This window comes from Hemitrygon akajei, chromosome 7 (genome assembly GCF_048418815.1).
Source record: "Hemitrygon akajei chromosome 7, sHemAka1.3, whole genome shotgun sequence".
Lineage (NCBI taxonomy): Eukaryota > Metazoa > Chordata > Chondrichthyes > Myliobatiformes > Dasyatidae > Hemitrygon > Hemitrygon akajei.
In genome coordinates, this window is record NC_133130.1 from 113,008,371 (window position 1) to 113,035,880 (window position 27,510).

Genomic DNA, 27,510 nt, shown 5'->3' on the forward strand with positions numbered 1-27,510 from the left:
ACCAACTCAGAACAAGGTTAAGAAAGCATGGGTCTAGGAGGGCTGTCGGCAGCAGTGCCCCTGAAGTGCTGACTGTAGTTTCAAGTCTGATGTGTAAACCAGGCTGAAGCTTCAGCGAAATACAGGGAACTGCTGAGCAATACACACAAAACGCATCCATGGAAAAGAGTAAAGAGTTGACATTTCAGGCAGAGACACTTGCTTGTGCCATGGGATTTGTTGTTTTGCGGCAGCAGTACAGTGCAATGTATAACAAATTGGAATAAGGAAAAATAATATACATAGATAGTATATAAATGAATAAAATATTATATACAGTGATTGCCATTAATTGGGGCGTATAGGGACCCAGTACATTATGGCCCAATTTAGTAGCTGCCCCAATTAGCTGAAGTTTAATGGAAATAGTAAAAAAAAGACAAACTGAGTAATAAATTATATATTTAAGTGAAATAGAGAACAAATTAGATTACTACCAATACTACTACAGCGCTATAAAACCTTGTATTAGTTCCCGATACTTAACAACACAAGAATTCACCCACTTCACGTTCTTTTAGCAGTAAATGAATAAAATCAATCAGACTTCTAGTGCAGATAATGGACTGGTTTCAAATGATGATGCTGAAGACCAGATCTTTGTTTTCATTGTAACATTCAAGACGATCGCCGATACCTTTAAATTCTTCATAGATTCTAACTTGTTGGAGCAGTGAAATTGTTTCATTTTCACTCCTGGCCATTTCTGGCATCTCCAAGCCTGAATGCTAGAAACTGCAGGGGGCAAAAACAATTCTGGATTGTCTTATTGCTTATCACTTGCCAACTATCAACGACAAAAATCATTGCTCTTTTGAACACAAACACATACAACGGACACTATTTAAAAACTGTTCACTATAAGCACGGTGTCATGTCTAACGGCCATGCAAGTGCCTGCAACTGGCGATAGTTAGAAACTGTTTGGCAGAAGTTTCCCGTCCGAATTAAGCGGCATTGTGTTGCAAATTAATGAAGGGCATTCCTGCTATTTTTTCAGTTAGCTTATGTTCTCTAAGAGTTGCCTCAAATAAGCAGTTCTGTCCTGATTAACCAATGGCCCAACTAACACCAACCTGAAACACACGTACAGTAAATATACATATATATATATACTTGTGATCCTCAGGTTCGGCCGGCAGTATTAGTCTAGGGGAAGATAGTCTCCGGCCCTGCCTAACTTGTGAAATCTTGTTTGTACGGATGCTGCGTGTTGTGTTTGCTGTTACAAATCAGTACCACAAAATATCGGACAGTACACTATATGCAATTAAACAATTGAGCTTTATAATTCTTAGTTTGTCTAGAGGGTTAGTAAAGAAAACAAAAAGAAAAGGGGCCCATTTTAATGAAACAGTCTACTGTGCACATCAAAGCTTACATTTTCCATCCATTAGTTCCCCAGCGATTTTCTCAAAGTGTCGTCGACTCCCAGACCCTCACTTCAAGTCCACTCCGTCCTGCGGTCTACCAGCTTGCACCTCTCGCGTCTTCTCTCTCCATCTCTCTCCGACAGAAGACCGCGAATGCTCCTCTCAGACGCACAAGAAAGAAGCAACACTCCCCTCATTGGATGGCGCACATTCCAAATCCCCCGGTATCTCTAGTCATAACCCAAACCCTGCTGCTACAGAATGACCATTACATTAGCAGCAGTGAAACCTTTCCCAGGGTGTTTCATTGTGTGTGTGTGTGTGTGTGTGTGTGTGTGTGTGTGTGTGTGTGTGTGTGTGTGTGTGTGTGTGTGTGTGTGTGTGAGTGTGTGTGTGTGTGTGTGTGTGTGTGTGAGAGTGTGTGTGTGTGTGTGTGTGTGTGTGTGTGTGTGTGTGTGTGTGTGTGTGTGTGTGTGTGTGTGTGTGTGTGTACACATGGGATAGCATATATAGTGAGATTGTGTTCATGGGCTGGTTTATTGTCTGATCAGAAATCCGATGGCAGAGAGGAAGAAACTGTTCCTAAAGTGTTGAGTGTGGGTTTCCAGGCTCCTGTACCTCCCCCCGATGGTAGTAATGAGAAAGGGGCATGCTCTGGGTGGGGGGGGAGGGTCCTCCGTGATGGGGAACCTAGTGCCCACGATGGAGCTGATAGCGTTTACGACCCTCTGCAGCTCTTTCCAATTCTGTGCATTGGCCCCCCCATACCAGATGGTGATGCAACCAGTTAGAATCTTCTCCACGTTAAATAAATAAACAGGAATAAGCAGTTGATGATTTGGGCCACTGATACACCCAGGGAATGTCCCTCCCCAAAGTGTCGTGTGGCCACTGGGGCAACCCCATTCATGGGTTGACGGCAGAGACAGACCAGCTTCAGCTGTGGACTATTTTTTCTCCCCTGGAGATCGATGCCGAACCAGCAGTTGGCATTGTAGATAAAAGCAAAATGAGAACGTGAGAATTTGGAGCAGGTGTAAGACTATCTGAGCTCCCCCACCACCCACCCCCTTGAGCTAGGCTCTGCCATGCATCAAGAAAGTGCTGATCTTTCGCCTCTGTGATATTTTCCAGGACGGGTCCCCATGTCATGTGATTCCATTAATGCTCAGAAATCGATCCATCTCTGTTTTAAATGAACTCAGTGACTGGGCCTCTGGGGTAGGAAATTCTGAAGGCTAACTTTGAGAGGAAGGGATCTCTCCCCACCTCAGCCCTAAGCAGCCCCCTCGTCCTCATTCTGAGAGGCAGAGGCCTCTGGTTCCAGCCTCCTCAGCCCAGGGAAACATCCTGCCTGCACCCAGCTTGCTGGGCTGTCTGAGAATTCAAATTTCAGTCACTTGTCGTTCGTGCGTACTCACAGCACACCACAGGAACCAGTGCAGTGAAATTCCCTGAAGCAAGAACATTCTTCCTACCATAAATGTACACTGTGTTCACAATCTTCCAGAGATGCAGAAATCCAGTAGGACTTACTTATGCCACTGGCATTCAGGGTAGCAGTGAATGTCCTCCACTTCTGGCAGTCCTCAGGGCTTCCTTCATCATATCAGTATCCTCCTCTCAGTCTTCGGTAGTGTCAGTCATGCAAGACTCAGGAAAACTATTGGACTTGGATGTAGAAAGATTCTTCATTGCTGTTATGTAACAATTTTGTTTGACCGGTCAGGGTCGTTTGCCCTGAGCTGGACCCCCAGACCTGGAGGACCGGTGGACCACTCTTAGTTTGATCTCTACCCTTTGACCTGTTTGGCACGGGTGACCCTACCGAGAGCCAAAGCGTAACTCCAGCCAACACAAGCTGCCCAGTCATTGCGTCACGCGAGCCTCCAAACCATGGCAAGGTTGCGAGCCTCTTGGAGGGGAGTAGGACTGCTTGCCCTCAAATCCTCTTGTAATAAATGGATCTACCATTTTCCCTCCTACATCTTCACCTTAGCTTTCTGTAGATTATGTACAAGGACATCTTGCCTGACCTCACAGTCCTCCTCCCACTCTCAGGACTTTCCTGTCCCTTACCTTCCTCACTCCGTGAATCAATAGAACCCTTCTGTCAGAAGGAATTTGGCCCACGTTTCATGAAGCAGGGTGAATATTAGAACCTATGATGCAGGCATTCAGACCTGTACCCATCTGTCACATAATCTGAAAAGGGTGGAGAAAAAATTTACAAGAATGGTGCCAGGACTCAAGGGACAGAGTTGTAGGGAGGGGGTGGGAAGCCTAGGATGATATTTCTTGGAGTAGAGAACAGAAAGGTAGTTTTATAGAGGTGTACAAAATGCAGGCAAATGGGCCAGTGTAGATGGGCATCTTCATCAGCATGGACTAGATGGGCTGAAGGGAAGGTTTCCCTGCTGTATGAAGCTATGACTGTAACTAATGGACAGCTCACTTTTAGATAACAGGTCCAGTGATGCTGCAGCCCTCTGGACTCAGTATTAATCCCAAAGATTACAGAAAACCAACGCTTCCAGTTCACGTTGGAGATGACCACTCATGACCTCTGGTTATCCATCTGGAATGGTAATTTGCCTCTCTTCACAGCTGCCTGATCTGCTGAGTATATCCAGCACTCTCCTTTATCTCAGAGCACCTGAAGCTGCTGCATCCTGCAACTTACCATCCCAGCCTTGTCTCTTTCTTTTCATAGTTCTTAACCGTCTCCCTCTACTTACACGAGGAAATCTGCAGATGCTGCAAATTCAAACAGTGTTTGAATTCCCTCTATTTACACCTCCTTTTGGACAGAACAGCTCTGACTAACCACTGCTCTCAGGCCGCCACCATCTCTCTCTGCCAGCATCACTGGGATTCGCTTGTCTGCTGACAAAGGAAGGCCCACGTCTGCGGCATTACCCTGCTTCTCTCTCCATAGATGCTGCCTGACCTGTCTGACTAGGAATTTCTCATAGGTGGTAAGAGTCCACTATTCCCCCAGGCAGCGTGCTCCACACCTCTGTATGAGAACATCAGAACCCTTGTAAGCCTTCTACCTCTTCCCCTTAAACTACGTCCACGGGCTTTTGATATCTCTGCCGTGTGGGGGTGGGGGGGGAACGTTTTCTGCTGTCCACCTCATCTGTGCCATTTGTAATTTTATATGCTCTACCCTCTGAGGAAAACAGAGATAGCCTATACAATCTCTCCTCACAACTGAAACACCCTGTAACTGTCAAAGTGCTGGTGAATTTACTCTGCACCCTCTCTTGTTGTGGTGCACTGTTCAAATTGCAGTAATTCAACTACAAACATTCTATAAAGTTGCACCAAGGTTTCCTTGCTCTTAAATTCTGCGTCCAGGCAGAAGGCCAGGTACCCATTGGCTTCCTAACCACCTAATTACCAATGCTGTCCTTTTCTAGGTTCCTTTTTAAAGCTTTATTTGCCACATTCACGTCGAAACGTTGAAACGCATCATTGACCAGCGCAGTCCCAGGGTCGTCACCGTGCATCTGGCTCCAACTCGGCGCGCCCGCAACGTGCTAATCTTAACTGTGTGTCTTTGGGATGTGGGGAGAAACCGGAGCACCCGGAGGAAATCCTCACAGTCACAAGCTCCTTACGGATAGTGGTGGGAATCGAACCCTGATCGGTGAACGGTGCCACTGTAAAGCATTTGCACTGACTGCTACTCTACTGTGCTGCCTACGTGAGTTCTGCACCAAAGTCCTCAATACTCCTTATGGCCCTGTCAGTCATTGTGTATGCTCCACCTAATTAGTTTCCCATAGTACATCGTCCTACGCTTACTGCGATCAAATTCCATCCGTCTTTCCCCGGCCTATTTTACCAACTGATAGACCTGGTCCTGTAGCCTCTCACTGCCCTCCCCACCACCACTATTTATATCATCTGCAAACTTGCTGTTCGCACCTCCTGCATTCAAATCCAATGTGTTAATGCATATAACAAGAAGGAAGGGCCCCAGCACCAATTCCTGTGGCAAAATACTGGACACAGGCTTCCAATCACGAAACCAATCACGACCATTGCTTTTCGGACCAGACTCCCATGTGAGACCTTGTCTGAATTATTTTTTTAATAATAAAGACTTTAGGCCCAGGCGCAAACTGTAACATGGGTGTAATTGTGCTGCATGGGCTCATTGGGCTGGAAGGGTTTTTTACTGTTCTGTATCTCTGAATGAATAAATGGATGAAAAAATAAAAACCCGCCAGACGACTGTAAAAACTGCCAAGAGGGTCGTCAGAGTCTCCCTTCCCCGTTATCGACATTTACTAAGAGTGTTGTATACAAAAGCCCCAAAGCATTGTTGAGGATCCCTACCACCCATTGCACAATTTCTTTCACCCAGGAAGGAGGTACAGATGCATCAGGACGAGGACTGTCAGACTGGGTAACAGCTTCTTCCCTCAGGCTATGAGACTAATAGATACCCTGCCACCACCGAGGCCCCTTCACTAGGAGTTTGCCATTTACTGTTTACCTGTGCTGTGCACAGCGTGCCTTCTTGAATTATATTTTATTACCTTATTTATGGTAATATTTTGCTTTATGTTTTGTTGCTGCATCGTTGTCCGGAGGAACATTTGGTTGTATATGTGTACAGTCAGATGACAATAAACTTGAGCTTAAATACAAACAGTACATACATATACACACACGCATACATAAATGCATACATACATACAGTACTGTGGGTAAGTGCTAGGCACGCTAGATCTTTTATATAGTTTCAGATCGTATGGTCTCCACAGAGCCCTGATCTCAACATCATCCAGCCTGTCTGGGATCACCTGCAGAGACAGAAGCAAGCGAGACAGCCAAAGTCTGCTGAAGAACTGTGGCCAAGTTCTCTGAGGTGCTTGGAACAACCTACTAGCACAACAGTGTACAATTGATGCAGTTTTAAAGGCAAAGGGTAGTCACATCAAATATTGATTAGATTTAGTTTTTTTATTGTTTACTGCTCTTTACAGTAATTTTTTGATATTCACAAACTTTATGAAGTATCTTTGCTTTACAGATTTTTTATTATGTGCCATATGGGACATACACAGCCCAGGGATAAACCAATCATGTAGAGTGAAACTCTGCTATTTGACATTATATGGGGTGGAAGGTAATTCACTGTAAATTAATATGCTGAGATTTATTATCCTATAAAATATTACATTGGGTTCACTTGCCTTCATTACCTCTTCAATTATGAGCTAGGTCTGGAGTTAAATGTAAACACGCTTTAATCAATCTTCACAGGCTCGAGAGGATGTAATTCACCTGCTGAAGTCGGACAAGATAAATCCCGAGACTCTTGAGGCTTATTACGGTCTGGCTGTTCCTGAGAAGATTTTGCAGACATTGTACCGAGATGCCTGTCACTTCCAGGAGAAAAGTCCAGGGGAGGATGTATATGAGAAACCCATGGCAGAGGTATGAGTTCATCCTTACATCAAGGAATTTCCTTGCAGAAAATTGTTTGGGTTCTTGCTGTTAGGTATGCTAGTGGCAATAGTCAAATTTCACTATTCTACTAGGTGCAGTCACAATGCACCTTTTCAAGTGAAAATTAGCATCCTATGGGGTAACAATGCCAGTTTCATTCTCAGGAGGGTACTGAACCAGTTCCATGGACAGTGTCATCAAAGAGAATCCACTCGTAATCCATCTCCATCAGTCTGGTGTTTCAGTATCACAGGTTAACACAGCTGTGTCGTTGAGGGGTCCTTGCATAACTCCACCCTGAAACAGACGTTGTCGGGCTCAGCTTGCCCTCTCCAATCGATGCACTGCTGGTGTTTGTCATTCTCACCACGTAGCCGCGAACGTGCAGCGACTGCAGTCAGTTCTCAGCAGCGCTCTGCTGTCCAGCTGACCACTGGGTTACGGCTGATTGCATTACAGAAACCTGCCTTCAAGAAATGCTAGCCAAAAGTTTGAGATATGCAACAAAATTTGCTCGTACAGAATTTACACGGGGGAGTAATAAATGCAAAGTGGACGGAAAAACAAATCGACAGTTTTGACTTTTAGCTTCTCAAAACTGTGGAGCAATAACACTTGGACATTACATCACTGTGTCCCCACGTTAATTGTGTTCGCAGTCACAGCTGAGGTCCTCCTTTGCCAGCTTGAAGACATGTGAACAGACATCGCAAAAAAGTTCTTAAGTTCAAAAGTAAATTTATTCTCGAAGAACATATATGTCAACTTATACAACCCTGAGATTCATTTCCTTCTGAACATACTGAACAAATCCATAAAAGAATAATAACCTTAATAGAATCAGTGAAAGACCACACCAACTTGGGTATTCAGCCAGTGTGCAAAAGACAACAAACTGTGCAAATACAAAAAGAAAGATATAATCATAATAAATAAATAAACAATAAATATCAAGAACATGAGATGAAGAGTCCTTGAAAGTGAGTCCATAGGTTATGGGAACATTTCAAAGATTGGAAAAGTGAAGTAGAATGAAGTTATCCATTCTGGTTCAAGAGCCTGATGCTTGAGGGGTAATATCTGCTTCTGAACCTTGTGGTGTGAGTCCTGAGGCTTCTGTTCCTTCTTCCTGAAGGTAGCAGCGAGAGGAGAGTGTGTCCTGGGGGGGGGGGGGGGGGGTTCCTGATGATGGATGCTGCTCTTCTGTGTCAAAGTTTGTGCAAATGTGCTCAGTGGTGGGGAGGGCTTTACCCATAATGGACTGGGTTGTACCCATTACTTTGTGTAGAATTTTCAGCTGCAGTACAGTACTGTTCATATGGCCTTGGACTGGAGAAGGAGTGGCAAAGGAGGGTCTCAGCTGTGAATGACAACCCAATCAACAGGGTTAGGAATATATCTTCAAAGTTCGAAGTTCCAAGTAAATTTATCATCAAAGTACGTATATGTCACCATAACTATAATGAGGTACAATTTCTTGCAGGCATTCGCAGTAGAACAATGAACGAATGCACAAAAGAAGACACACTGCGCAAATCAATCAATCAATAAGCCAATAGATAAATAAATAAATCCTGAGAACATGAGTTGAGAAGTCTTTGAAAGGCTGTGGGATCAGTTCAGAGTTGAGGTTATTTATGCTGGTTCAGGAACCTGACGGTCGCAGGGTAAAACTGTTCTTGAAGCTGGTGGTGGGGACCTGGAATTCTTGAACCTGTACCTCCTTCCTGAGAGCATGAGTCTCTCTTCAAGAGTGGAGGTCCTTGTTGATGGATGCTGCTTTCTTGTGGCAATACAGCATGTAGATGTGCTCAGTGGTGGGGAGGGCTTTACCGACGATGGAATAAGCTGTATCCACCAATTTTTGTAGGCTCTTGTGTTCTTGGCCATTGGTATTTCCACACTAGGCTGTTATTCACACAGAGAGTGGTGGGAGTGTGGAATGAGCTGCCAGATGAAATGGTGAATGTGGGCTCACTTTTGACATTTAAGAAAAACTTGGACAGGTATATGGATGAGAGGGGTTTGGAGGGATATGGCCCAGGCCCAGTGACACTAGGCAGAAAAATGGTTTGGCACAGCCAAGAAGGGCCAAAGGGCCTGTTTCTGTGCTGTAATGTTCTATGGTTCTATGGTTCTATCAGGACACTCTCCACTGTGTATTGACTGAGTGGAAAAGCAAATTGTACAGAGGATGTGGAGAGTCTGCAGAGGGATATAGATAGGTTAAGTGAGTGGGCCAAGGTCTGGCAGATGGAATACAACGTTGGTAAATATAAGATCATCCACTTTGGAAGGAATAATAGAAGAGCAGATTATTATTTAAATGGTGAAAGATTGCAGCATGCTGTTGTGCAGAGGGACTTGGGAGTGCTTGTTCATGAATCACAAAAAGTTGGCTTGCAGGTACAACAGGTTATTAAGAAGACAAACGGAATGTTGGCCTTCATTGCTAGAGGGATTGAATTCAAGAGCAGGGAGATCATGCTGAAACTATACAGGGTACTGGTGAGGCTGCACCTGGAGTACTGTGTGCAGTTCTGGTCTCCATACTTGAGGAAGGATATACTGGCTTTGGAGGCAGTGCAGAGGAGGTTCACCATGTTGATTCCAGGGATGAAGGAGTTAATCCATGAGGAGAGATTGAGTCACCTGGGACTATACTCTCTGGAATTCAGAAGAATGAGAGGGATTTTATAGAAACATATAAAATTTTGAAAGGGATAGATAAGATAGAAGTAGGAAAGTTGTTTCCATTGGTAGGTGAGTCTAGAACTAGGGGATATTGCCTCAAGATTCAGGGCAGAAGATTTAGGACGGAGATAAGGAGAGACTGTTTTCCCCAGAGAGTGGTGAATCTGTGGAATTCTCTGCCCAGGGAAGCAGTTGAGGCTTCTTCACTAAATATATTTAAGATATAGTTAGATAGGTTTTTACATAGTAAGGGAATTAAAGGTTATGGGGAAAAGACTGGTAGATGGAGCTGAGTTGACAGACAGATCAGCCATGATCTTATTGAGTGGCGGGGCAGGGTCGATGGGCCGGAGGGCCTATTCCTGCTCCTATTTCTTATTAAAGTTTGACAAGGTTTTAGATGACATGCTGAATCTGCACAAACTTCTAAGAAAGTAGAGATGTGGTCATGCCTTCTTTATAATGTACTTATGTGCTGCTATGATAACGTCCAGGAGTTGAAAGTTACTGACCCTCTCCACCTCCATTCCCCTCATAAGGACTGGCTCATGGACCTCTGGTTTCTTCTTCATGTAGTCAACAATCAGCTTTTGGTTTTGCTGATGTTGAATGTGGCACCACTTGGACAGATTGTCAATTTCCCTCTTATATGCCGATTCATCACCACCTTTGATGTGGCCAACAGTAGTGTCATCAGCAAAATTAAATATGGCAATGGAGCTGTTCTTAGCCTCGCAGTTGTTAGTAAAAGCGAGTAGGGCAGGGGACTGAGCACGCGACCTTTTGGTGCACCTGTGCTGATGGCGACAGTGAAGATGTTGTTGCCATCCCATACAGTCTGGGTTCTGCAAGTGAGGAAATCGAGGATCCAATTGCACAGGGAGCTATCAAAGCCCAGATCTTGAAGCATATTGATTAGACTTGAGGTGATGATAATATTGAACACCGAGCTGTAGTCATTGAAGAGCATCTTGATGATCCTGAGAATCTTCACGGCCCAGATGCTCCAGGGCTGAGAGAAGAGCCAATGAAACTGCATGATGAGTCTTCAAATCTCTGTGACTCTACTGGAGAAGGCAAAGGACCAAGCTACCAGTGTGCTGGAGGCTGGAGGCTGAAGGAGTTAGAATAGTGTACGTGCATGGATGGATGGAAGGAAAGGGTTGCTGTTGTTGCTTTGTCACTTGGTATGTTCTATTTAGTTGTGTTCTCTGTTGATTGCTGAACATTGTGGCCATGCGATGTTGGTGCCAGAATGTGTAGCACCATTCTCGGGCTGCCCCCAGCATAACCTTGGATTGTGTTGATTGCTTACGCAAACGGCGCAGTTGACTGAATGTTTCAATGTGCAGTACCGATGATAAATATACGAACCTGAATCTGAATTAACGCGAGAGAAAAACATCCTGCAGGATTGGATAACTTGAGATTTATTGGAAAAAGAGGGTTCACATTGCAAAGAATGGCAGCATGGACAGTTTTGTAGCAAAATGGCTCTTTTGTAAAGCAGGGTCAGCCTGTGCAAGCAGTGATCGCCCAGCTACCTGGGACAGCTGATGCCAAATGCACGTATGGCACTATGAAGGGAGCGAAAGGCACTGGGTGTGTGGAGAGTGGGAGGAATTCTGAGAGGAGTATGGCCTGCATGAGGAATCTTCTCTGTGCACTGGAACCAGGGAGACTTACGAGGGTTACAGTCAGGAAATCCTGGTGAGAGGTTGTCAGGAAAGGCTCTGTAAGACGAGTACACTCAATGAATGTCTGGGCTTTGGGAAAACCTGCAGAACAGTCTATGAACATGGATAATGAATGCTTTTTCACAAGGGCAGATGGAAAGTACTCGACCTTCTCTCTATAAGGACAGAGTTCGTGTGACCCTCTCCAATACAACCTTGAGCACCAAACTGTGAGATGTGTGCAGGAGTCTAGTATGATCCCGAGGCAAGGATCTCCAGAGACCACAGCCACCCAGTCCACGTAAATTGTGTTGGTAGGGGATTACATAGGTGTTATCACAGATCTCAGTGAGGACTGGGTACAGGAGTGAATACAGGATTGAGATAGATCAGCTGGTTGAGTGGTGTTGAACTCAACATCAGTAAGACCAAGGAACTGATTGAGAGCTTCAGGAAGGGGAAGTCGAGGGAACACGTACCAGTCCTCATCAGGGGGTCGGCAGGGGAAAGGGAGGGCAGTTTCAAGTTCCTGGGGTGTCAACATTTCTGAAGCCCGACACGTTGATACAATTACAAAGAAGGCACAAGAGCGGCTATATGTTATCAGGAGTTCAAGGAGACAACAAAGACTCTGGCAAATTTCTACAGATGTACTGAGCAGAGAATTCGAACCGGTCACATCACCGTCTGGTAGGGAGGGGGCAAATGCAGAGGACTGGAAAAAGCTGAAGAAAGTTGCATCTTGGCCACTAGCCTCCCCAGTATTGAGAACATCTTCAAAAGGTGATGTCTCAGAAAGGCAGCATCCATCATTAAGGACCCCCATCGCCCAGGAGATGCCCTCTTCCCATTGCTACTGTCAAGGAAGGAGATACAGAATACACACACTCATTCAGGAACAGCTTCTTCCCCTCCACCATCTGATCTCTGAATGGGCAATGAACCCTGGACACTACTTCAATTTTCTTTGTTCTCTTTCTGCACTACTTATTTCATTTAATTTTGAAAACACAGTTCTTATTGTAATATAAAGTGTGTTTTGTTATTATGCATTGCAACGTACCGCTGCCACAAAGCAGCAAGTTTCATGACATAAACCTGATTCTGATTCTGACAAAGAAGCAGTTTTGGCCCTAAAAACAGCAAACCCTCAGGAGCGGTAATATTAGTGAAAGCTCGGCTGTGCTGAACCTGAGCAAACCCTGTCAGGTTGAAAACTTCAGTGCAGACTGGCAGTCTCAGTAGGTGCTACGACATTCAGAACTGTGCACAAAATCATTCATCTCTGAGCTATCTCGATTTTTGACAGCGCAACATCGCTTGTTAAGGAGCAAGGGCCAACAATCAACTTTAATCACCTTAAACATTTACACGTTTTAGAAATTTGCTGAGGTGTGCTGGTCAGGGCTTGACATTCAACAAAAATCAACAGTCAACAGTTATAAAGAATTGTATAAAAAACAAAGTTGGCAGTTTCAGGACAGATATGGAATAAAATGTGCATATGTAGATGAACAGGAGCATGTATTTACAATGTAAACAAGCATTTTAAAGCTCTCCAAATGTAAGCCTGGGTGTGGCATTTCAGAGCGCAGAGAGTGACACCAGAAGCGGGCAGATTAAATCCCACCTGCTGTAGTTTGCCAATGTCCACAAACAGGTTGGAGCTGGGCACTAGCTGTGCACAGTTGATGAAGTGCCAACATTGCAGAGTTGGCGTCACTGGCTCGGAATGCAGTTCCAGAATGGGATGAGTCGGTGGAGTCATGAAGCTGGATACGTTGTCATAAACATAGCTTGTACAAACAGATGAGCACATCAACCAAAGTTGGGCCAACTCTCACCCACAGTGAAATCTGAAGAGATTACCTGCTTTTCTCTGAAGGCGTGTATAGAACAAAGAACATTACAGCACAGCACAGGCCTTTCGGCCCACAATGTTGCTCCAACCTTTTAACCTACTCTAAGGTCAATCTAACCTCCCCTGTCTACACAGACCTCCATTTTCCTATCATGCATGAGCCTATCTAAGATTTCCTTAAATATCGCTAATGTATCTGCTTCTAGCACCATCCCTGGTAGCATGTTCCCCACACTCACCGCTCTCTGTGTAAAAAAACCTACCTTTGACATATTATCTCTGCTTTCCTCCAATGACCTTAAAATTACACCCCCTGGTACTAGACATTTCCACCGAAGGAAAAGCAGACAGACAGACATACTTTATTGATCCCGAGGGAAACTGGGTTTCATTACAGCCGCACCAACCAAGAATAGTGAAGAAATACAGCAATGTAAAACTATAAATAATTAAATAATAATAAGTTAATCATGCCCAGTGGAAATAAGTCCAGGACCAGCCTATTGGCTCAGGGTGTCTGACATTCCGAGAGAGGAGTTGTAAAGTTTGATGGCCACAGGCAGGAATGACTTCCTATGACACTCAGTGTTACATCTCGGTGGAATGAGTCTCTGGCTGAATGTACTCCTGTGCCTAACCAGTACATTATGGAGTGGATGGGAGACATTGTCCAAGATGGCATGCAACTTGGACAGCATCCTATTTTCAGACACCACTGTCAGAGAGTCCAGTTCCACCCCAACAACATCACTGGCCTTACGAATGAGTTTGTTGATTCTGTTGGTGTCTGCTACCCTCAGCCTGCTGCCCCAGCACACAACAGCAAACATGATAGCACTGGCCACCACAGCCTCGTAGAACATCCTCAGCATCGTGCGGCAGATGTTAAAGGACCGCAGTCTCCTCAGGAAATAGAGACGGCTCTGACCCTTCTTGTAGACAGCCTCAGTGTTCTTTGACCAGTCCAGTTTATTGTCCAACTCTCCAGCTACCTACTCCATCTATGACTCTTATCAACTTGCACACATCAATCAAGTCATTTCTCGTCCTCCTTCACTTCAACAAGAAAAGCCCTAGCTTAGTCAACCTATCATCATTAGATATGTTCTGTAGTGCAGGCAGCATCCTGGTAAATCTCCTCTGCACCCTCTCTAAAGCCTCCACATTCTTCCTATAATGAGGCAACCAGAACTGGCCACAATATTCCAGTGTGATCCAATCAGGGTTTTGGAGAGCTGTAACATTACCTCAGTGCTCTTGAACTCAATCCTTCATCTAATGAAAGCCAGCACACCATACATCTTCTTAAAAACCCTATCAACTTGTGCCGTGACTTTGAGGAATCTATAGATGTGAACCCCAAAATTCCCCCATTCCTCCACACAGTTAAAAATCATGCATTAACCCATATTCTGCCTTCAAACTTGAACTTCTAAATTAAATCACCTACACTTCTCTGGGTTGAACAGCATCTGCCACTTCTCGGCCCAGTTCTTCATCCTTCCAATGTCCCACTGCAACCTACAACCCTCCACACTGTCCAGAACTCCACCAACCTCCGTGTCATCTGCAAACTTACTAACCCACTCTCATTTCCTTCTCCAAGTCATTTATAAAAATCACAAAAAGCACAAGGGACACCACTGGTCACTGACCTCCAGGTAGAATAATGTCAACCTACAACTACTCCCGGCCTTCAACGGGCAAGCCATTCCTCAATCCACAGAGCCAAGTTTCCCTGGGTCTCGTGCCTCTGGACTTTCCAAATGAGCCTCTGCTATGAGGAACCTTACCCAATACCTAACTAAAATCTACATAGCAGAATCAGAGTCAGAATCAGAAGTGATATCATGGGCATTTGGTGTGAAATCTGTTGCTTTGCCACAGCAGTAAATTGCAATACATAGTAATAAAAACTATAAGTTACAAAAAGTATGTAAAATTAGATAAGCGGTGCAAAAAGAGAGGGAAAATATTGAGGAAGTGTCCTTTGTCCCTTCAGACATCTGATGGTAAAACATAGAAACATAGAAAATAGGTGCAGGACTAGGCCATTCGGCCCTTCGAGCCTGCACCGCCATTCTGAGATCATGGCTGATCATCCAACTCAGAACCCTGTACCTGCTTTCTCTCCATACCCCCGATCCCTTTAGCCACAAGGGCCATATCTAACTTCCTCTTAAATATAGCCAATGAACCGACCTCAACTGTTTCCTGTGGCAGAGAATTCCACAGATTCACCACTCTCTGTGTGAAGAAGTTTTTCCTCATCTCGGTCCTAAAAGACTTCCCCTTTATCCTTAAACTGTGACCCCTCGTTCTGGACTTCCCCAACATCGGAAACAACCTTCCTGCATCGAGCCTGTCCAATCCCTTTAGAATTTTATATGTTTCAATAAGCTCCCCCCTCAATCTTCTAAATTCCAGTGAGTATAAGCCTAGTCGATCCAGTCTTTCTTCATATGAAAGTTCTGCCATCCCAGGAATCAATTTGGTGAACCTTCTCTGTACTCCCTCTATGGCAAGAATGTCTTTCCTCAGATTAGGGGACCAAAACTGCACACAATATTCTAGGTGCGGTCTCACTAAGGCCTTGTACAACTGCAGTAGAACCTCCCTGCTCCTGTGCTCAAATCCTTTTGCTATGAATGCCGACATACCATTTGCCTTTTTCACCGCCTGCTGTACCTGCATGCCCACCTTCAATGACTGGTGTACAATGACACCCAGGTCTCGTCGCATCTCCCCTTTTCCTAATCGGCCACCGTTCAGATAATAATCTGTTTTCCTGTTCTTGCAAACAAAGTGGATAACCTCACATTTATCCACATTAAATTGCATCTGCCATGTATTTGCCCACTCACCTAACCTATCCAAGTCACCCTGCATCCTCTTAGCATCCTCCTCACAGCTAACATCGCTGCCCAGCTTCGTGTCACCCGCAAACTTGGAGATGCTGCATTTAATTCCCACGTCTAAATCATTAATATATATTGTAAACAACTGGGGTCCCAGCACTGAGCCTTGCGGTACCCCACTAGTCACTGCCTGCCATTCTGAAAAGGTCCCGTTTACTCCCACTCTTTGCTTCCTGTCTGCCAACCAATTCTCTATCCACATCAATACCATACCCCCAATACCGTGTGCCTTAAGTTTGCACACTAATCTCCTGTGTGGGGCCTTGTCAAAAGCCTTTTGAAAATCTAAATATACCACATCCACTGGCTCTCCCCTATCCACTCTACTAGTTACATCTTCAAAAAATTCTATAAGAAGGCGAGACCTTCATCAGGACCGGAGAAAAAAAATGAGAAGGATATTGGTCCACCTCAAGTTCAGGTGTAACATGTCCTTTTTGTATAGATCTCAGAAGAGATCCCTAGTATAACAGCTTACGTTCTTCTGTCCTGCACTCCCACACAAAGAGAGTGAGCGCCACAGTGGCTTTGCATCTTTTACCATGAGAGTTTCTGAATCATTGAATGTGTGTCTTCAGGTTCCTGAACCTCATCCTTGATGATAGCACTGAGAAGAGGGCGTGTCTGGAGCGATGAGGGTTCTTAGTGTTGGCTGCCGCAGATTCTTGAGCTCTTTATCCAGATGGTTGTTCCATGATGTCCCTCTGACACTGAGTTAACAAAGGCCCCAACCATCCATGCATGTGAAGAGGCAGGAGATCCCACAACAAGTTTTGAAGTTTAGATTTCTTCCCTGCCCTACCCAGTTACATGTGTATAAAGTGGTGGCAGACATGATCACTGGACTGATACCTGCAATGGGCACTTTGGTTCATAAGGGAAGGATGGACAGGCTGGGCTTGTGTCTGTGCACGTCTCTCCCTGTTGATACGAATCCCTCGGGTTTCTGGCCTGGGCTCTGCTGCAAATGTATTTTTTCCTTTCCCAAAGCTGGACTCTTTAGTGATTATAGTGTCAAAGGAATTCAGTATTGTATTATTTCAGAATGCATACTACTTATAGTTTCAAGTTGTAAAGATTGATAGACAAAGGCTAGCTTTATTTGTCATATGTACACACCAGAGCACCCAGGGGAGCCACGTGGTCACAGTGTGAACATACAAACTCCACGCAGACAGCAGCCGAGGTCAGGACTGAATGTTGGTCACTAAGGCTCTGAAAGAGGTGATCTACTAGCTAGCCAGCTCCTCCCGGCTGAGAGAGGGTGGTGCATCGGTCGGGAGTGTCCTGCTCCCTGAGTGCGTCTGTGCCGTGAGTGTTGGATCTAAGGCAGAGCAGAGAGGTCAGGGCGCACACGAGTCTTCTCACGAGCACTGAATGACAGGGACCTTTGTTATTACGGTCTGTTTCGGTGCAATGTCCTCTCACAATGTACGAAAGCTGCAGCGAACAGTCAGCCCAGCAGAGAAGCTCATCGGCTGCAGCCTGCCAGTGCTGCAGGACTCGTATGTGTCCAGGACAAAGAAGTGGGCAGGAAATAATCACTGCGGACACCAACAACCCTGCAAACTGCCTTTTCCTAAAGCTCCCTTCTAGAAAATGCTTATGGACTTTTAAAACAAAAACTTCACACTATTTTAAAAGTCTCTTCCCCAGGCAGTTAACCTGATCACTCATTTTAGTTGAGTGAACCCACCCTTCCTGATTTATTAGCTCTGTCAGTGCCTCCTTACTGTAAACAGTATAAACGACTTTTTAGAATGTTGTTTACATTGTAAATACATGCTGGCATTTATGTATTTATGCAAATTTGATTCCATATTTGTACTTCTAACTTTATTTTATATAATTCTTTATTCTGTATGGTTGTTGAATTGTCACTTTTGTTGCATATTGTACCAACACACCACAGCAAGTTCCTAATACATGTGCAGTAAATGTACAAGAGGTGATTGACAAGTTCATGGCCTGAGTTAGAAGGAGATGAGTTATACAGCTCTCTTTACGTGCACATGCAGTTCAACTCTATTGATTGATTATGCAGAAAGTTTGAAGTTAATAACTCATCTCCTTCTACCTTAGGCCATGAACTTATCAATCACCACTCGTATATGGTTGATTCTTGATTCGTGATTCTAGGTTGCAGATGGAGACTGATATCAGAAAGTGTTGAAGATATGGTGTTTGTAAATGCGTTTGGTTAAGAAGGTGTATGGTGTATTGGCCTTCATCAATCATGGGATTGAGTTTAGGAACCGAGAGGCAATGTTGCAGCTATACAGGACCCTGGTCAGACCCCACTCAGAGTACTGTGCTCAGTTCTGGTCGCCTCACTACAGGAAGGATGTGGAGACCATAGAAAGGGTGCAGAGGAGATTTACAAGGATGTTGCCTGGATTAGGGAGCATGCCTTATGAGAATTGGTTGAGTGAACTTGGCCTTTTCTCCTTGGAGGGATGGAGGATGAGAGGTGACCTGATAGAGGTGTATAAGATGATGAGAGGCATTGACTGTGTGGATAGTCAGAGGCTTTTCCCCAGGGCTGAATTGGCTAGCACGAAAGGGCATAGTTTTAAGGTGCTTGGAAGTAGGTACAGAGGAGATGTCAGGGGTAAGTATTTTACGCAGAGAGTGGTGAGTGTGTGGAATGGGCTGCTGGCGGTGGTGGAGGCGGAAACAATAGGGTCTTTTAGGAGACTCCTGGATGGCTACATGGAGCTTAGAAAAATAGAGGGCTATGGGTAAGCCTAGGTAGTTCTGAGGTAATGATACATTCAACACAGCTTTGTGGGCCGAGCGGCCTGTATTGTGCTGTAGGTTTTCTATGTTTCTGTGTTTCTAACTACAGGAGGGTTTCGGCAGGAGCTGTGCACTCCCCATGATCTCCTCCAGCTGAGGTGTGGGAGGTGCCTTCTTCCTTCCTTCTTTCCCACAATGGCAAACTCCCTTTGACAGTGTTGGGGACATTTTACAACATTCCACATGGCTGTTGTATTTGAGGAGCAGAGGACCACAGAAAATACATTTATAATTAGAGCATTGTGATACAACTTGGTTTATAAGCTCATTAGTAAGTTATTTGACACGCACCCCACTCTCTGTTCTGTTTCCTATATTGCACACTGCACTGATAAAATTCAGCACTGCCCAGGGTTTTAAACCACAGATAGTAATTCGGGACACATGTTTGAACGATGCAGTATATTGTCTGGTTTGGCCATTGAACTATATCCCACCAAAAGATTTTTGCAAAATCAAAAGAGTGAATTTTACTGATTTAAGTTGTCACTGATATTATTAGTCCAACGTGTTTGACTCCTTACCCCTCTCCGTTTGAAACGTAGCCTCACGGTATTTGTATGCATTCATTTCTGAGCAGGGGAAAGAGGTCAGCCAATTCTTGTGAGTAAATCATGCATTTGGTATTCAAATAAAGAGGAAAACACCACTCAAGGGTATATAACCACCCCACCCCACCCGAGACATCAGGATCCAAGGGTGGCATTAATACACCTCAGTGCAATGCAAAATTGTCAGAGTGGTCTGGGGGAAACTTTGGGAGGATTTAACTTGGCCTCACCCTATCAAAGATATTCCCTGTGATTTACCCATCCTTCTCCCAGCTCTCCACTGTTCTCTCTCTTTTAGCCGGTTCTGACAAAGGGCCCCAGACATGAAAAGTTCATTCTAAATCTCTCTCCACAGATGCTGACTGACATGCTGAGTCAGACATCAGCGTTTTCTGTTTTTATTTCAGCGTTCTAGCACCTGTAGTGTTTTTGAACTTTCTAGGGAGGAGATCGATCATTGGCAATGAGGAGCGCAAGTTAGGAGCAAGACCAGGTAGATATGGTACTCTCCCTGAGAAGCTGCGACAGAGGATTAAATGCAATGCTCAACACAGAATAGATGGAGCAAAGCAACTTCACACACAATAGATCAAATCAGAAGCACAGGAGATTCTGCAGATGCTGGAAATCCAGAGCAACACACACACAAAATGCTGGAGGAGCTCAGAGGGGCCAGGCAGCATCTATGAAAATGAACAAACAGTTGACGTTTTAGGCCGAGACCCTTCTTCCAGACCCTGGCGATCAGGTCCCGATGAAGGGTCTTAGCCCGAAATGTCGACTGTTTATTCCTCTCCATAGATGCTTCCTGAGTTTTTCCAGCATTCTGTGTGTGTTACAATGGAACAAACCGAAGCTTTGCTGTCCTGTCAGTGTGAATGATAGTGGGACAGTTTAAACAGCTAATGGGATGAGGAGACTTTGAGAACGTCCTCTTCCTCAGTGATGGCAGGGCCTAGTGTAGGTGCGCGGGAGAGACAAGACTGCGGTACTGAGTGGATGCTCCATCCCAGCTCCCTCCTGAGGACCCCGCCAGAGCAGAAATCAGTCTTCAGCTAATTGAATTCACTCTACATGTTATCAAGGAGTTGCCTAGAGCAGAGGCTACTGTCACAACACACACCCAACCGTGCCATCTTCTGGGGTTTAGACGCTCTAACTCACCAGAGTATGGTTAACTGACAATAGACAGTAGGTGCAGGAGTAGGCCATTCGGCCCTTCTAGCCAGCACCGCCATTCACTGTGATCATGGCTGATCATACACAATCAGTACCCTGTTCCTGCCCTCTCCCTATATCCCTTGACCCCGCTATCTATAAGAGCTCTATCTAACTCTCTCTTGAAAGCATCCAGAGACTTGGCCTCCACTGCCTTCTGGGGCAGAGCATTCCACATATCCACCACTCTCTGGGTGAAAAAGTTTTACCGCATCTCTGTTCTAAATGGCCTACCCCTTATTCTTAAACTGTGGCCTCTAGTTCTGGACTCACCCATCAGCGGGAACATGCTTCCTGTCTCCAGTGTGTCCAATCCCTTAGTAATCTTATATGTTTCAATCAGATCCCCTCTCATCCTTCTAAATTCCAGTGTATACAAGTCCAGTCGCTCCAATCTTTCAACATATGACAGTCCCGCCATTCCGGGAATTAACCTTGTAAACCTACGCTGCACTCCCTCAATAGCAAGAATGTCCTTCCTCAAATTTGGAGACCAAAACTGCACACAATACTCCAGGTGGGGTCTCACCAAGGCCCTGTACAGCTGCAGAAGGACCTCTTTACTCCTATACTCAATTCCTCTTGTTATAAAGGCCAGCATGCCATTAGCTTTCTTCACTGCCTGCTGTACCTGCATGCTTGCTTTCATTGACTGATGTACAAGAACACCTAGATCTCATTGTACTTCCCCTTTTCCTAACTTGACACCATTCAGATAGTAATCTGCCTTCCTGTTATTGCCACCAAAGTGGATAACCTCACATTTATCCACATTAAACTGCATCTGCCATACATTTGCCCACTCACCCAACCTGTCCAAGTCACCCTGCATTCTCCTAACATTCTCCTCATATTTCACACTGCTACCGAGCTTTGTGTCATTTGCAAATTTTAAGCTGACCACCTGAATCTAATGCTGGAGAGCTGTGATGATGTTGCAAATTGAAATACTGCCTGGCGCTGTGATCTAAGTGAGCTTACAGGGAGTAAATATCCTCAGCTGGGTTGTAGGCTTGCTTGTTTCTGTGTGTAGTATTCCTGGATAATCCCTTCCCTTTCTGCAGCTCCATGCTTGCCCTAGCAGAATGACTTCACCCTGAGGATTGTGAGAATGCACCGTCTTTATCCTCTAATTGAATATGTCTTCATTTACACTGTTAACATACATTTACTCTCTCATTTGTTTCCTTCAATTACCCCCACCCCCTCCCCTGTTGCTGGACGCTTCTTTTTGGGTTTGTGACACTGGTTGGGTTGACACTCCTTACAGGAAAAGTGCTCAGGACAGGATCACTGTCACTGAAGATTTAAGGTTGTTGGAATGTGTGTGAATGGTGTAATGATCTCTGCTCAATTGTTCTCTTTGCTTACAGTTTTGGTTAATGTTTAATTGTCTGCATAGCTTTCCTGGAGTGTGTGAGGTAATTTCTAAATATTATTAGGCGGTGTTGACTTGGGGCTTTGCCCGATCCAGATGCTTTAAAGTGTGATATCAACGAGGTGAAATCAACCTTTCTCGTCTGACCTTCTCTCCTCTCTTCAGTTTAGAGTTAAACAGCTGTGAGGGGACACAAGCAGCTGGAAGGTTTTGGGGCAGCCCTGTGGCCAGGCCCAGTGCCCCCGGTGTGCTGGACACCCATCTAACAGCCCCTTCAGGGGGCTGCGGAATTCCCTGTCCATCGACCTCAAAAGTCCGTCAGCTAATTTCTTAAATATCCTGACTTGCTTTCAGGAAAGGAAACTTTGTTTCTAGCACTGTTATGACAAGATTCAATATAAGCTTTGAGGAACAACACCTCACCTTCCACCTGGGCGTGCTGCAGCCTGCAGGACTCAACATGGAATTCTCCAACGTTAGATAACACCTCTCTCTACCTGTTGTACCAGGGTCCACCATTTCCCCGCCATCTATTTTCCCCTTTCTGTTTTGCCTGCTGCATTAAGCAAACTCTACCGCATCAGCAACACATAGCACAAAGGAGCGAACAGCCACATCTGGTAATCCAGTCTCACCCTGTCAGAGATACTCCCCTCCCGCTGTCCGAGTGATTCCAGACCGGCCCCAACCCTTGTTCCTCTTTTGTTTGTAGTTCTGATGAGTCCCAAAGCTGAAATGTTAACTGGTTCTTTCTCCAAAGATCCTGCCTGACCTGTTCTGTTGTTTCAGAATATTTTGCTTCAGTCATACTCATATTAATAGAAAAGCAAGAATGTGTGAGATGTTCTTCTTGGTGTCAACAGACAATGGGTTGAAAGTTCTTTTGTGACAAAGGTTTATTTATGTATTTACAATGAATCAGAATGAGGTTTACTATCACTGCCAAACGTCATGAAATACGCTGTTTTGTAGCGGCAGTACAGGGCAATACATAGAATATACTATCATTTCTAATAAGAAATATTCATTCCTTCATTATGTGCCCTGTTGTATGAGGTAGGTGATTATAGTCTTGACCATGATTGTTCTTTGCAAATTTTTCTCCCTTCTTTGCAAGCCGGGTGACCATTATCAATACTTCTCAGAGACCGTCTGCTTGGTGTCAGTGGTCGCCTATACGACTATCCACCGCCTGCTCCCACGACTTCATGTGACCTTGATCGGCGGGGGGAGCATTAAGCAGGCGCACCCGTTGCCCAAGGGTGATCTGCAGCCTGGCAGAGGGTAGGAGCACCTCACACCCCCCTTGGCAGAGACGTATCTCCACCCGCCCATCCAAATAAGAAATATGTTATAATATATAATATGTATTAGGGCAAAAAGAGAGTAAAAATAGTGAGGTAGTGTTCATGTGTGTCTGGTGACAAATGGGAAGGGGCTGTTCCTAAAACGATGAGTGTGGGTCGTCAGGTTCCTGTAGCCCCTCCCCGACTGTAGCACTGGGAAGAGTGCGGATTCTGAATGGTGGGGTTCCTTTTGAAAGAGTCCTCCATACTGGGCATATTTCCATCAGAGAGAGTATAAAATTCAAATAAAATCTTTGACCATCTTTGTCTGGGATACATTCCATCCCCTGTGGTGAGAGGTGGTCCAGCAAGACCTCCAGATCGCTCATGGGCACCACGTACTCCTGCCTGGCACAGATTTAGCCTTCACAAAGGGCAGTCAGTCAGTTCATGCAGAACCCCAGTGTCCCTCTGCGTGGACCTGTGAGTGAACACTTTGACCAGACCCAGGACAGAACCCCAGAGTCCCTCTGCTTGGACCTGTGAGTGAACACTTTGACCAGACCCAGGACAGAACCCCAGTGTCCGTCTGCTTGGACCTGTGAGTGAACACTTTGACCAGACCCAGGACAGAACCCCAGTGTCCGTCTGCTTGGACCTGTGAGTGAACACTATGACCAGACCCAGGACAGAACCCCAGTGTCCCTCTGCTTGGACCTGTGAGTGAACACTTTGACCAGACCCAGGACAGAACCCCAGTGTCCCTCTGCTTGGACCTGTGAGTCAACACTTTGACCAGACCCAGGACAGAACCCCAGTGTCCGTCTGCTTGGACCTGTGAGTGAACACTATGACCAGACCCAGGACAGAACCCCAGTGTCCCTCTGCTTGGACCTGTGAGTCAACACTTTGACCAGACCCAGGACAGAACCCCAGTGTCCCTCTGCTTGGACCTGTGAGTGAACACTATGACCAGACCCAGGACAGAACCCCAGTGTCCCTCTGCTTGGACCTGTGAGTGAACACTATGACCAGACCCAGGACAGAAACCCCAGTGTCCCTCTGCTTGGACCTGTGAATGAACACTTTGACCAGACCCAGGACAGAACCCCAGTGTCCCTCTGCTTGGACCTGTGAGTCAACACTTTGACTGAAGATTCAGATGTCTGAAGATATTGTGGAGGGATTAGTAATGATCTTTCAAGGATCACTAGATTCTGGAATGGTTCCGGAAGACTGGGACATTGCAAATGTCACTCCACTCTTCAAAGAGGGAGGGAGGCAGAAGAAGAACGGCAACTCTAGACCGGTTAGTCTGACCTGAGTGACTGGGAAGATGTTGCAGTTGATTGTTAAGGATGAGGCCCCGGGGTACTTGGAGGCACATGATAAAATAGGCCGCAGTCGGCATGGTTTCTACTCGGAAAAATCTTGCCTGACAAACCTGTTGGAATTCTTTGAATTGATTGATGTTGTGTTCTTGGAATTTCTGAAGGCCTTTGACAAGCTGCTGCACATAAGACTGCTTAACAACCTGAAAGTCCATGGTATTATAGGAAAGATTCTCGCATGGCTAGAGCAGGGATTGATTGGCAGGAGGCAAAGTTTGGGAATAAAAGGAGCCTTTTTTGGTTGGCTGCCAGTGATTAGTGGTGTTCCACCGGGGTTTGTGTTTGGAGCACTTCTTTTTAATTATGTGTCAATGACTTAGATGTTGGAATTCATGGTTTGTGGCAAAGATTGCAGGTGATCTGAAGATAGATGAAGGGGTAGGTAGTTTTGAGGAAGTAGAGAGGCTGCAGAAGGATTTAGACAGGTTAGGAGAATGAGTAAAGAAATGGCAGATGGAATACAGCATTGGAAAGTGTACGGTCATGCACTTTGGTAGAAGAAATGAAAAGGTTAACTATTTTCTAAATGGAGAGAAGATTTAAAAAACCGTGATGCAAAAGGACTTGGGATCCTCATGCAGGGTTCCCTAAAGGTTAACTTGCAGTTTGATCCCGTGGTAAGGGAGGCAAATGCAATGTTAACATTCATTTGAAGAGGACTAGAATAAAAGAGCAAGGATGTAATGCTGAGGTTTTATAAATCACTGGAGAGGCCTCACTTGGAGTATTAGGAGCAGTTTTGGGCCACTTTTTGGAGAAAGCTTGTGCTGACATGGGAGAGGGTTCAAAGCAGATTCAGGAAAATGAATCCAGGATTTAAAGACTTGTCACATGAAGAGCCTTTGATGGCTCTGGGCCTGCACTCAATGGAATTCAGGCGAATGAGGGGTGATCTCATTGAAACCTATCGAATGTTGAAAGGCCTCTGTAGAGTGGATGAGGAGATGATGCTTCGTATGATGTAGTATTGTAAAACCAGCGGGGCGGGAACAGTCTCGCAATAGAGGGGCATCCTTTTACAACGGAACTGAGGAGGAATTCCTTTAGCCACAGGCGGCTGTGCAGGCCTAGTCATTGGGTATATTTAAGGCAGAGGTTGCTAGATTCTTGATTGGTCAGGGCAGGAAGGGATATGGAGAGGAGGCAGGAGATTGGGGATGAGAGGGAGAATAGATCAGCCATGATGAAATGGCGGAGCAGACTCAATAGTCTAAATGGCCTAATTCTTCTCCTATTCCTTATGGTCTTATGTCTCCCACCCAATGGTACTAGCGAGGACAGAACATGGCCTGGATAGTGGGGGTCCTTGATGATGGATACTGCTTTCTTGTGGCAGCGCTCCTTGTAAATGCACTCAGTGGTGAAGAGGGCTTTCCCTGTGATGGACTAAGCTATATCAACCACTTATTGTAGGCTTTTCAGTTCCAGGGCGTTGGTGTTTCCATACCAGCCTCCGATGCATCCAGACAGCATACGCTCCACTGGTCATCGATAGAAGTCTGACAAAGCTGTAGATGTCATGACAAATCTATGCAAACTTCGAAGAAAGTAGGGGCAACGTTACTGAAAAGGTTTTGGTAAAAGACAGGGAAATGCTGAAGAGCAGTGGAGGGGATTCCCTGTAGGGTCCAAAGGAGGAAAGTTACTGCCTATGCTCCAGTGCACCCTAAAGACTGACTGCTCTCCTCACTCAGGAGACTCAGAACCACAGCAGAGACTGAGTGCTTCCTCGCGTCCTGGAAGAAATCCATCACTTTCTTCTGGTTCTTGGTGGCAATGGCATGAGGTGGGTCCAGGTTGCTAATCAATACCACAGCATGGAATCCACCATTTGGTTTATGACTAGCGTTCAGCCCCAAAACATGTAAGGGAAATGTTCTTTTGACAATAGACAATAGACAGTAGGTGCAGGAGTGGGCCATTCGGCCCTTCTAGCCAGCACCGCCATTCACTGTGATCATGGCTGATCATACACAATCAGTACCCCGTTCCTGCCCTGTCCCCATATCCCTTGACCCCGCTATCTATAAGCGCTGACACAGCCCCTTTAAAGATTCAGGCCTGCCCTGCTAATTGGAGGCCATGTTTCGGCGCCAGGGTTTTAATATTTTAAGAGCTCCTGAACTGAGTTTCAGTGCCCAGTCATCGGCTCAGATTTGGGTTCTCGTCCAGTGTCTAGTTTAGAACCCTGTCGTTGCTTCAGTCTTGTATGGCGCCTCGATTCTAGTCCGGGGTACTCCAGCACTTGGGTTCGAACCGTCCTCATCTAGGTCTCTCGTCACAGCTACAGGACGAGATAATATGCCAGCTGTGCTCCAGAACTGGTTATGCCTCTAAGCCGAGTCGAGCAAGGACATAATTTGAACAAGATGGAAAATTGCCCAGAGGTTACAAAAAGTATGACAAATCTAGTCTGGATAATTGCTGACCGAAGAGCTGAGTTCCAGTATTAACAACCAACGAGAGAGAGAGAGAGAGAGAGAGAGAGAGAGAGAGAGAGAGAGAGAGGGGGGGGGGGGGGAGAGAGAGAGGAGGAGAGAGAGAGAGAGAGAGAGAGAGAGAGAGAAAGAGAGGGAGAGAGAGGGGAGAGGGAGAGAGAGGGAGAGAGAGAGGGAGAGAGAGGGAGAGAGAGAGTGAGAGAGAGAGAGAGAGAGGGAGGGAGGGAGAGAGAGAGAGAGGGAGAGAGAGAGGGAGAGAGAGAGGGAGAGAGAGGGAGAGAGAGGGAGGGAGGGAGAGAGAGAGAGGGAGGGAGAGAGAGAGAGAGGGAGGGAGGGAGAGAGAGAGAGAGAGGGAGAGAGAGGGAGGGAGGGAGACAGAGAGAGGGAGAGAGAGAGAGAGAGGGAGGGAGAGAGAGAGA

The 27,510-nt window shown here is 45.6% G+C and overlaps 1 protein-coding gene across 3 annotated transcripts in view; it reads left to right on the plus strand.

Moving 5' to 3' along the window:
* The window catches only part of LOC140730813 (filamin-A-interacting protein 1-like), a 364,991-nt gene that overhangs the window by 213,339 nt on the left and 124,142 nt on the right, over positions 1-27,510 (plus strand). For all 3 annotated transcript variants that reach the window (XM_073051748.1, XM_073051746.1, XM_073051747.1), the window contains exon 3: positions 6,696-6,869. In XM_073051748.1, coding sequence (XP_072907849.1) covers positions 6,696-6,869 — 174 coding nt within the window. The remainder of the gene's footprint in view (positions 1-6,695; positions 6,870-27,510) is intronic.